At 41.0% G+C, this 11,328-nt stretch overlaps 3 protein-coding genes across 3 annotated transcripts; 2 read left to right on the top strand and 1 right to left on the bottom strand.

Annotated features, from left to right (window-relative positions):
* The first annotated feature begins 3,124 nt into the window (after positions 1-3,124).
* BDCG_03925 (uncharacterized protein) lies at positions 3,125-4,150 on the top strand. Its single transcript, XM_045419594.1, has 2 exons — positions 3,125-3,567; positions 4,040-4,150. The coding sequence occupies exons 1-2, from the start codon at positions 3,233-3,235 to the stop codon at positions 4,068-4,070; spliced, it is 366 nt and encodes a 121-aa protein (XP_045275858.1). The 5' UTR covers positions 3,125-3,232; the 3' UTR covers positions 4,071-4,150.
* A 431-nt stretch (positions 4,151-4,581) lies between these two features.
* On the bottom strand, positions 4,582-6,374 carry BDCG_03924 (U3 small nucleolar ribonucleoprotein IMP4). Its single transcript, XM_045419593.1, has 2 exons — positions 6,224-6,374; positions 4,582-6,162 (listed from the first exon to the last, which is right to left on the bottom strand). Exons 1-2 carry the CDS (start codon positions 6,281-6,283, stop codon positions 5,254-5,256), a joined length of 969 nt encoding a protein of 322 aa, XP_045275857.1. The 5' UTR covers positions 6,284-6,374; the 3' UTR covers positions 4,582-5,253.
* BDCG_03923 (regulator-nonsense transcripts 1) lies at positions 6,258-11,212 on the top strand. The gene is made up of 3 exons (XM_045419592.1): positions 6,258-6,548; positions 6,680-7,092; positions 7,186-11,212. The coding sequence occupies exons 2-3, from the start codon at positions 6,821-6,823 to the stop codon at positions 10,190-10,192; spliced, it is 3,279 nt and encodes a 1,092-aa protein (XP_045275856.1). The 5' UTR covers positions 6,258-6,548; positions 6,680-6,820; the 3' UTR covers positions 10,193-11,212.
* Positions 11,213-11,328: the final 116 nt, after the last annotated feature.

The following is an 11,328-nucleotide window of genomic DNA, read 5'->3' as shown; positions in this document are numbered from 1 at the left end:
TCTGATTTCATTACTACTGTATGAGACTCTTCACTATCTTCTTTTTCAATCTCTCACAGACAGCATTATCTGCATTATTTCTATACTTAGTTCAGTCTAAATCTATCAGAAGTGTTACTTAAAATTGTTATTATTCTACTCTCTTACAGAGCCTCTTCAAGACATTATAATATGTCTTATAATCTGTCTTTCTATGCTTAAATGCCTTCTTCTTCTCTCTCTTCAATCTGTAATGATACTCACACGCCTTGATGGTCTGCAGAACCGCAGAATATTTAAAGAGAGATAACATAATTGGTTTTAATAAGTGTTGAGAGAGAGGTGAAGACAGGCAATGATATAATAATAATAATGATGATGATGATAATAATAGTGATAATAATGATGATAATGATGAAAGAGAAAGTGCATTGAAATATATTATTAACTTATCAAACATAAAGAGACAAAGAAACTATTAACAGCTTTCAGAGATGTACAGAAACAGCTACAGTGTTACATAGTAATATTATCTTCATTCAATACATGTATTATTAATATTCTTTATATGCATTTATCATATAATCTATATCAGAGATACATGCAGAAAACAGATCTTTATTACTAGAGAGAATAATTACAGTGATTCTCTATTTTCATATTATAAAGATAAGTTATTCTTATTTCTTTCTTCTCTCTTTTCTCTTCTTCTTCAATTCATCATTAAGTTCAAGCTGGTATGAAAACTATTAAAACACTCATAGAAACTCTCAAATTAAAGAGTATAAACTAATCAAATTTTAAATGCAGATGAATTAAATTAATTTATTAATACTAATTATTCATTTCTCTTTCAATAAAACAACAGTTGTGTCTTTCTTCTCTCTCTCAAATGAAACATAGCTTGTGAAAAGCAAGTATTACATCAGACTATAATAGCAAACACAGCCTCAGCATGCAGAGCTGTATACATACAGTGCATGCTGAACTGAGAGACTGTGTGAGTTGTAAACTGACAGCAGCATTTCAGAAAGAGCTGTGCAGTATGAGAAAGCTGCAACTCTCAGTCATATATGCAGAGAATGAATCACTGCAGTAAGTGTATATGTATTATATGAAAGTAACACTTTTTAATAATACTCAGTCTCTGATATCATGAAAATAGAGTCTCTCTGTGAGATCTGTTTTTATCAGAAGTCAGAGAATCTTATATTCTTCAAGATTATCTTCATATATCTTATCTGTGAAATTAATAAAAGAAATTATTAATTTCAGCATTCTGCTCTTAATGTTATTCAAGTGACAGCAGAGTTCATTCTGATCACACTTTTTAAGTGTATATTTTCTAATTATTCACATTTATACAGATATATACTGATTATTTATTAGATAATGTTAAGATAATGACTCATTATAGCTGTATTACTCTCACTGTGAGAAATACATGATTGATAATAAACATTATAAAAACTCTGAGAAGTAAGTATTTTAAGAGTACTGCAGCTCTGTAATCTTGATTTTTTTTATTTTTATTTTTTATTTTTTTCTTTTTCTTTTCCTTTTTTTTTATTGTGATTTTTTCTTATGTTTATTTTATTTTTTGTTTTTTATTTTTTTTTGTATTTTATGTTTTTTTCATAATTAAAATTATATGAATTATGATCTGTATTCAGAAAAGTAATGATATTTGATAATACTCTCTATTGAATTTTTAACAAATGAGTACTATGTTATGATATTATGTAAGTGAGAAGTGATTTCATAATCTCATTTAATGCCATTCTCAATAATGAGATCAGAATGAAAATGTAACTAAGAATTTAAACATATTCTTTATTCAGAACTAGATTTTTATTTAAAAAGTGAATCTGAGATCTTTAATATTTGAAATAACATGATTTGAGATCAATGTAATGAACATAAATCATGATCAGAAGTAATACTTTTAGACAATATAACAACTGTAAAGTTTGATTCTAGTCTCAGACACAGTCATACAGTCAGTCTACTACTATCTAATGTTAAAACTGTGTAATGAGATCAGTTGAATTGATAATAAAACTATTAAAAAATCTAGTTCTAATCTCAGACACAGTTATATAATTAGTCTAACTATGTCTAAGATTAGAATCAGAATATTTAATAATTTCATTATTAATTTAATTAATCTTATTACATAATTTTAAGATTAAATAGTAGTTTTATACTATTTTAGTAAGACTTACTATCTACTCTTATTACATTTTTTAAATAAGATTATAATTTTCACTTCTTAATTTAAATTATTTTTATTACTTTAAATAACTTTAAATCTTATTTAAATGTTATTAAAAAGTGTTACTTTTTAAAAAATTAAAAATAGTCTAAAAAAAACCTTAAAATATCTAAAAATGATAACTTTATACTAAGAATGAGACTAAATAAAATTTACTTTCTTATTTTTTCTAAGTTATAATCTTATTTTGAAATTTAATATATAATTACTTTTAAACTGACTGTATAACTATATCTGAAATCAGAATTAGAATTTTTAATAGTTTTATTATTAATTTAACTAATCTTATTATATAGTTTTAATATTAAATAGTAGTCTTATACTGTCTTAGTAAGACTTACTATTTACTCTTATTATATTTTTTAAATAAGATTATAATTTTCACTTCTTAATTTAAATTATTTTTATTACTTTAAATAACTTTAAATCTTATTTAAATATTATTAAAAAGTATTACTTTTTAAAAAATTAAAAATAGTCTAAAAAAAACCTTAAAATATCTAAAAATAGTAACTTTATACTAAGAATGAGACTAAATGAGATTAAATGAGATTACTTTCTTATTTTTTTCAAGTCATGATTTCATTTTAAGATCTGATATATAGTCACTTTGCATGTTTTTTTAATGACTAGTCCCAGCAGGATTCATGCTAAGAAATGTATAGAATCAGATTAAATAGAATCAAATGTGAAATTCATGGTCTCAGTGACCAGTCTAGTCACTTTACATGTTTTTTTAATGATTAGTCCCAGCAGGATTCACATCAAGAAATGTATGGGATCAGACTAAATGGGACTAAACATGAAATTCATGGTCCCGGCGGCCAGTCTAACTACTATTCACAACTCAGCTTGAACACTATTATACATTTAATCTCCACATTTATCTTCCTACTGTGAATACTTCTAGTAGTCATCAGTACATATCACGCCAAGCTGCAGACCTCTGAATAATCGCCTGCGAGCACTTATTCTTACATGATCAGTCCAGTTTGTAGTAGACCTATATTCTTCACACTCTATACACGTCCGTTATGCACCGCAATGGAGCAGGATGGACAAACCAATAGGAGCGGCTCCCGCCAGCCGCTCCACTCCGCTGGGCCGGATGAGTCCGCTGGGGAACAAGCTTCCCGCGAACCCACCCAGGTATCTGACACTGGGCGCGCCTACTCGCAGGTGGCAGCGGAAAAACACGCTGTCATGATCGCGGAGGTCTGGCAGAACGCAGTCCAGTTTGCAGTCCCTTGCCTATCTTCCACTTCAGAACACCATAGCACCGGTGATCAGTCTGGGTTGTGGCCACAGTTGCGGTAGACCCACCTTCTTCGCACCTTATACATCCCCCGCCAGCTGCTCCTATTGACACTACTTTCCCCTGCCACTGCAGCTGGTGATCAGTCCAGTTTGCAGTCCGTTGCCTATCTTCCGCTTCAAAATGCCATAGCACCGGTGATCAGTCTGGATTGTGGCCACAGTTGCGCCCCCGCCACTGCAGCTGGTGATCAGTTCAGTTTGCAGTCCCTTGTCTATCTATCTTCCGCTTCAGAATGCCATAGCACTGGTGATCAGTCTGGGTTGTGGCCACAGTTGCGCCCCCGCCACTGCAGCTGGTGATCAGTCCAGTTTGCAGTCCCTTGTCTATCTATCTTCTGCTTCAGAATGCCATAGCACTGGTGATCAGTCTGGGTTATGGCCACAGTTGCGGTAGACCCACCTTCTTCACACCTTATACACATTTGTTACAGACTGCAATGGAGCAGGATTAACTCACATTCAAAACAGACCTAGTGCTTGCTCTCTCATTCCTTATTAGGTTTAGTGCCCGCGGCAATTAGTGGTTTCTCTCATCTTCTTTCAACCTCATTTTTTATCCTGCCACCCCATTTTCATTCCCCGCGACCGCTCCTTTTCGGACAGGGGGACTGTGGTGTCCACCCTTACTACTCCTCAGGGCTTCCGCTCCTTCCTTCTTCTGCTCCATCCTTATTCCTCTATCTAGAAGCACATCCATCTACTACTTCTCAGGGCTTCCGCCCCTTCCTTCCTGGGGCTTCCACTCCTTCCTTCTGTAAAGTCAACCATGATAAACAAACAAGCATGTACTTATATATATATAGGGGCGCCCGCCCATCTCCATCTTAGAAGAATGAGACAAGATTTACCTTTTTACATGTACTATAAGTTACATGATTGGCATACACTGAAAGTGATGTATGCTGCAATCTGTATGATATGTGAGACTTAGAGATAGAGATTTGCAGATATCAAGAATTCTCAGACTGAGTCTTTATATTCTTTTCATTCACCTGCTCTTTCATCTCATCATTGACTGAATTCTCTTCATTATCTGAAACTTCTGAAATAGATAGTTTGAGGAGACTGAGGTGCAGAGTAGAAGTCTCTGTACAGACTTGCAAAGCAGCAGAACAGTGGATGTTGCAAGACATATTGAAAAAAAAGTTGACTGACATATGTGGATTCGATGATAAAGATTAGAAAGACATGTATTCAGATGATATTTGATGAAAAAAGATGTGAATTATATGATAATTGAATGGTTCTGGAGAAATGTGGATATTTTGATTTTTTTGTGGTGTTTTGCTACTAATTTTCAGAGGGGGCTGGGAAAATTCTGTTTTCGCAAGCAATATGTCCGCCACAATATATCGTCCCTTAATACATCGTCCATTTGGGTTTCCTTTCGTTTTCCCTTCTTCTTCGTTCTTGCTTTCTTCGTTATATAGCAAGTTGAAATCAATACTCCTATGCTCATGAAAGTGTTGCTTTACGTATTGGGAAGAAATTGAACGAACAGTGCTATTATGAAATTTCCAGAACATATTAAAGTAGGTTGCTTGTGAGGCAAAATGATATAAAACTCCATCCCAGTATCACCAGTTCTACCATTGCGCCGGTGCAATTATCTGCGCGCCATCCCATGAGAATCCCTTTTAGCAGCCCATTTTCATGCCAGGTTTAAATAATCAATCCACGCATCACAAATAGTCCTTCTTCCTACTCGTCCTGGTATATTGACTGAGTGCCCATTCAACCTCGCCTCCGGAGTCCTTCTCCAACGTTCCTCCTCGGATTTGGAATAGTCTCATCGTCATCCGCGGCCCGACTTCAGCTAGTTCAACTGATTGGTATCCAGTCTTAACGAATACATGATGTCGCACTTCTATACTGTCTTCTATATTTTTAAAGGTGACAACCCTACTCCCGAGCTTCCCATTTGCTTCCCGCGGCGGGAAAATATGTTTTAGGATTTGGACGACACGAGCACCCAGCTTGGTGGTAAACCCTTCAAATATTAGGTGAGGATAGCTTTCCGAGACGGTTCCTCGTGCAGAGTTCGGAATATCTGCTCGTAGCATGACATTATGTAGCGAGAAACTGGCCGTTGGGCCATAGGGGAGGTGAGACACGGTTATCGCAGTGGGTGTACCGCGATGCTCGTGTAGCAGGATCATATCAGAGAGTGCGGACGCCTTGGCGCTTGCTAGAAGATCAGGAATGACTAGATTTCCCCGATTTATCCGAATCGAAGTTGGGATGAGTAAACGCATCTCTTTGGCGAAAGTACTAAGGCGCGCAGAGGGAGAACGGGACGTTGTAATGAGGGGTCGAGGGTCAACGATGCCGGATGTGAGAGCATACTCGTCATCGAGGTCAAGCATGTCAGAATCTTTGGAGTTAGGGTCTCCCGGTTTCGAGGATGTGGGTAAGGATTCATCGTATTTGAAATCTTCTCGCAATATTTTATCATTGGCCACAGAGGGATCTAACGGTTTCCCTGACGCAAGGGCAGCTTTCAGCTTCGCGCGCTTCTCTGCTATAGAAGCATCGCGGAGGAGGAGAGCTTTTCGGTAGAGATAGTCTCTCCGTTCACGAGCTTGACGGCGCTGTTGGTTATGTTAGCACAAATCGTCACAAATCAAGATCTGGGGAGAGGAATATTCATACAATCATTTTGACCCGTGGTTTAGTTGCTGAAGGACGCAAGGCTGCTGACTGAAGGACCATGTGCGCTATGCCGATATTTTTGACTTTATTTTTTATTTAACGGGGAACTAGAAACTGCACTTGTGGTTAGCCGCGGCTGCCGTAGTTGTAACTATCGCAGATTTCGCGGGTCGTAGCGATTGCCATCCGGGACCATCACTCCCACTACCCAGGTGGTAACCTCTAACTATTTCGACCTTTTTTAATTGTCTGTGTGCCATAGATCCTTGGGTTGCAGAACGGAAGTGACTCAGTTTTCTATTCTTGCCTTGTGGCTATTTCTGCTGTACGCTCCCCTCAACTGGCTATGTCATGGTTCTCGCTGTAAATGGGATATCTGCCCGTCAAAAATGCTCGTGACGGACTGTACAAAAACAAAATTTGATGCTGACTGTTTGAAATTTCTCCGGTTACTAGTGACAAATAATTTTCTTTTATTCGGTCGTTCTGAATGCGAGGTTCGACTTCACTCCGAAAACGGTATCACTGTGCTTCTGCACAAGCTGCAACGCTCGAAGGGAAAGACAATAGATTTGGGAGAAAGTGATATACGTCAATATGGAGGCTTTTAACTATATGGGAAATCATCTAGTTTCAGACTCTGCTTCTACGATTAACGCTGGAGACGACATGTCTACCATCGATGGCGATGAAAGCATCTTAAATTTAGCCACCGGGCCTCGAAAACGACAACATGATGATGAAGACGAGATATCGGATAGCTTCGAGGATGATGATTTGGAAAGCATGGCTAGCGTCCCTGTCGATGGGATCAAAACGACCGCCACCAAACCGGAGGAAGAAAAGGAACTACCTGTTCACTCATGCGCGTAAGTTGGAGATATAAGTTCCGTCGCTGGATGTGCCAAAGTGATGGAGTTTATGATTACAGCATACTGACTTTTGGCTCTTCCTTTTTATAGTTACTGTGGAATTCATAATCCAAGCAGCGTAGTGAAGTGCTTAACTTGCACCAAGTGGTTTTGCAGCGCGCGTGGCAACACCTCCTCATCTCATATCGTCAATCACCTAGTCAGAGCAAGGCATAAGGAAGTTCAGCTGCACCCCGAATCGTCGCTTGGTGACACAATTCTCGAATGCTACAATTGTGGGACGAAAAATGTTTTCCTTCTAGGCTTTATTCCCGCCAAATCCGACACTGTTGTGGTGCTACTCTGTCGGCAACCTTGCGCTGCGATGCCTTCCTCGAAAGATATGAACTGGGATACGTCCCGCTGGCAGCCTCTTATCGAGGACCGTTCCTTTTTACCATGGCTCGTGAGCTCTCCGTCTGACCAAGAACAACTTCGCGCGCGGCATCTAAGCCCTCAAATGATCGCGAAGCTAGAGGAGATGTGGAAAGATAATGCATCGGCTACTGTTGAAGATCTCGAGAAAGCAACGGGTGTTGATGACGAACCTGCGCCAGTCCTCCTTCGATATGACGACGCTTACCAATACCAGAACGTATTCGGCCCCCTTGTGAAGATCGAAGCCGACTATGATCGCAAATTGAAAGAGGCCCAATCTCAAGACGGCTTGGTTGTGCGGTGGGACCTAGGACTGAACAACAAGCATCTGGCGAGTTTTGTTCTCCCGAAGCTGGAACTTGGCGATGTGAAGTTGGCTGTTGGTGATGAAATGCGGCTTAAATATACTGGAGAGCTGCGACCTAAATGGGATGGAGTAGGATACGTCATTAAAATTCCTAACAATCAGTCTGACGAGGTTACTATTGAATTGCGAACCAAAGGCGATCATAAATCTGTCCCCACTGACTGCACGCATAATTTCACAGCTGATTATGTTTGGAAGGCGACATCCTTTGACCGAATGCAGCTAGCCATGAAAACATTTGCTGTTGATGAGATGAGCGTTTCGGGTTACATCTTCCATCGACTTTTGGGGAATGAGGTTGCCGCTGGGCCTATGAGAACTCAAATGCCCAAGAAGTTCAGCGTGCCAGGTCTTCCAGACCTCAACAGCAGTCAGACTAATGCTGTGAAAAGCGTCCTTCAGAAACCTTTGAGCTTAATTCAAGGACCTCCTGGCACTGGGAAAACCGTCACTTCAGCTAATATTATTTATAACCTGGCAAAAATAAACGGCGGCCAAGTGTTAGTCTGCGCACCGTCTAATGTTGCGGTTGACCAACTTTGCGAACGCATCCACAGAACTGGGCTGAAGACTGTTCGGGTCACTGCCAAGTCACGAGAGGATGTGGAATCCCCTGTGGGTTTCCTTTCCCTTCATGAACAGGTCCATAACAATGACAGCAATATCGAACTTGTCAAACTCAATCAACTGAAGGCTGAGCTGGGTGAGCTTTCTAGCCAAGATGAGAAAAAGTTCAAGCAACTTGTTCGTGCTGCGGAGAAAGAGATCTTGAGCAATGCGGATGTTATTTGCTGTACCTGCGTTGGTGCTGGCGATCCACGCCTCGCAAAGTTCAAATTCCGAACCGTCCTTATTGATGAATCTACTCAATCTGCGGAACCCGAGTGCATGATTCCCCTCGTCCTAGGATGCAAGCAAGTTGTTCTTGTTGGCGACCATCAACAGCTAGGACCTGTTATCATGAACAAGAAGGCGGCAAAAGCTGGGCTCAACCAGTCTCTATTTGAGCGCTTGGTCATCCTTGGATGCGCGCCTATCCGTCTCAACGTGCAGTATCGCATGCATCCATGTCTATCCGAGTTCCCTTCAAACATGTTCTACGATGGATCCTTGCAGAATGGTGTGACAGAGTCTGAACGTCTTCTTAAGGACGTTGATTTCCCCTGGCCTGTGGCGCACAACCCTATGATGTTCTGGTCAAACCTAGGAAATGAGGAAATTTCGGCATCAGGAACGTCATATTTAAATCGTACCGAAGCTGCCAACGTGGAGAAAATTGTTACCAGGTTTTTCAAAGCTGGCGTGAAGCCTTCTAGCATCGGGATTATTACCCCGTATGAAGGGCAGCGTAGTTACGTTGTCAGCTCCATGCAGGCAACTGGCACTTTCAAGAAGGAACTTTACAAAGAAATCGAGGTGGCGTCAGTTGATGCTTTCCAAGGCCGAGAGAAAGATTATATCGTGCTCTCCTGTGTCAGATCCAACGACCATCAGGGAATTGGATTTTTGAGTGACCCACGTCGGCTTAATGTCGCGCTTACCCGTGCCAAATATGGACTAGTCATCCTAGGCAACCCGAAAGTTCTATCGAAGCATCCTCTGTGGAACTACCTTCTACTGCATTTCAAAGAGAAGAACTGCCTCGTGGAAGGGCCGTTGTCAAACTTGCAGGTGTCCCTTGTCCAATTCCCTCGTCCGAAACAGGCCTACCGCGGACCACAGCGTTTCCAGGTGGCTTATAATCACGCCTCTAACATGGCCAGTGGGATGGTCAATGGCAGGAATGGCCATCGCGGTGACTATCATGACACGGGATCTGTGGCGAGTTACATCCCAGATGACGTCTCCTCAGTTCATTCATCCGCTCTCGGAGGGGTTGCTATTCCATCTGGATATCCCCACATGTTCCGGAACTTTGCCGATCCCTGGCCGCAACTTCCAGGCCACCGCCGTGCCAATGGATCTAGAGGTAAAGGCGCGCCTAGCGTTACTGGCGAGTCTGTCGCAGCAACTGAGTCCGATATCACGGGCAGTGTCGTCGGACAAGGCGGCGTTAGCCTCTCCGGTTTAAGCATTCACGATATGAATAAGCAGGCAAGCATGAGCCAGTCTGACCGCTTGAAACGCTACGTCGAATCTGGTGGTCGTGCAGAGCCATATAAACCTGGCCCTAGTGATAACGGCAGCATCTTTGGTGGAAGTTCGGCGAGCATTCGTGTTCCTCGTGGCGGCCGCGGTAACCCAGCCGATGATGATGACGCACGCAGTGTCTCGACAGCTTTTGCAAGTCAAATTGGTGGAAACTACGACTGAGAGCTTGCGAGTCCATGACTATATCACCATCGACAGGAAACTTTACATCTGTTGCAGAAGTAAACGTGAATTTCGCGAGTCACCATCCATGATGAGAATGCGTTGCCTGACGCCCGAACAAGAGCTTTCGAGGCCTGCGGCTCTCTCTTCTCGCCCGTCGCTTTTTTGCACCTATTCGGATACGCTTTTGGTTCGAGAACCAACCACTGTTACTCGACCTCACATTTAGGTCAAGCCGGAATCTTCATGTATTAGTTTCTAACTTACATGCAAGCTACCCATTTGACAAAACACGGTACACATCCATGCAGATGCAATTTGCGACCTGGTTCACGTGCATCCTAGTGGTTTTGATTTAAAGCGAAGTACTAGAAACCCGCTATCAAGTTAGGAATGTGCACGCATGCCATGTGGCGTGGAGGTGGAAAGGCGGGCGGTTAACTGCGGCTCTTGCACACCGCATCTGTGGGTGTGAGAAAAGTTGTAACGCAGCAGCGTATATTTATATTCCTGGTAAGGCTGGTGGATACAACTTCTGTGGCGAAGTGCTCTCCTAGAGAAGTACTTTAAGCAAATGCTATTCTAAGAACACAATTTGAACGTTGATGATGGCGGTTGGCCGGGGGAAAATATATGCGCAAAATTTGTTTATTCTATGCCGTTTTAGTTTGAAATTGGTCGACAATACAGTTATGATTTCTTCAGTATATCTGAAATATTTCAGTAGCCATTCTGTAGTTCCATCATAGTAATAGGGGCATAGGTCATTGGGTGGTGTGGAACGTATATCGACAGGGTATTAGATATCCCGTATCTATATTCTTCTGCATGCTTATAGCAACTCCTGCTAACGTCCTTATCTAGCGGGAGAACTCTCAATCCAGTTTCCCATTTAAATATTATGATTTCACGGTACGGAGTTAGTGAACATAGATTTCTTGACTTCATTGGTTCGTCTCTAGGTGTTCAGAAGTAGATAACCATTATTTGATTTTGCAAGAAAGCTGATGTTCTCCTCGTCTTACATCATTCTACCGGCAATGATAGTTTATTGGTTTGACATTGCCCACTGTTTAGATCTTGGTCAAGACAAAGCAGTGAGTTGAAGACACTAACTAGAACTCTGCCTACGCAGC

The sequence above is a fragment of the Blastomyces dermatitidis genome, assembly GCF_000003525.1.
Source record: "Blastomyces dermatitidis ER-3 genomic scaffold supercont1.4, whole genome shotgun sequence".
NCBI classification, from domain to species: Eukaryota; Fungi; Ascomycota; class Eurotiomycetes; order Onygenales; family Ajellomycetaceae; genus Blastomyces; species Blastomyces dermatitidis.
Note: the sequence above shows the minus strand (reverse complement) of the source record. Positions and strands in the feature narration are given on the sequence as shown.

Bases quoted from the DNA above. Each gene is read 5' to 3' on its own strand.
- BDCG_03925 (XM_045419594.1), top strand. From the start codon at position 3,233: ATGATCAGTCCAGTTTGTAGTAGACCTATATTCTTCACACTCTATACA. The intron at 3,568-4,039 runs GTAGACCCACCT...CATTCAAAACAG, and splicing joins GGGTTGTGGCCACAGTTGCG to ACCTAGTGCTTGCTCTCTCA.
- BDCG_03924 (XM_045419593.1), bottom strand. From the start codon at position 6,283: ATGGTCCTTCAGTCAGCAGCCTTGCGTCCTTCAGCAACTAAACCACGG. The intron at 6,163-6,223 runs GTATGAATATTC...CATAACCAACAG, and splicing joins AACCACGGGTCAAAATGATT to CGCCGTCAAGCTCGTGAACG.
- BDCG_03923 (XM_045419592.1), top strand. From the start codon at position 6,821: ATGGAGGCTTTTAACTATATGGGAAATCATCTAGTTTCAGACTCTGCT. The intron at 7,093-7,185 runs GTAAGTTGGAGA...TCCTTTTTATAG, and splicing joins CTACCTGTTCACTCATGCGC to TTACTGTGGAATTCATAATC.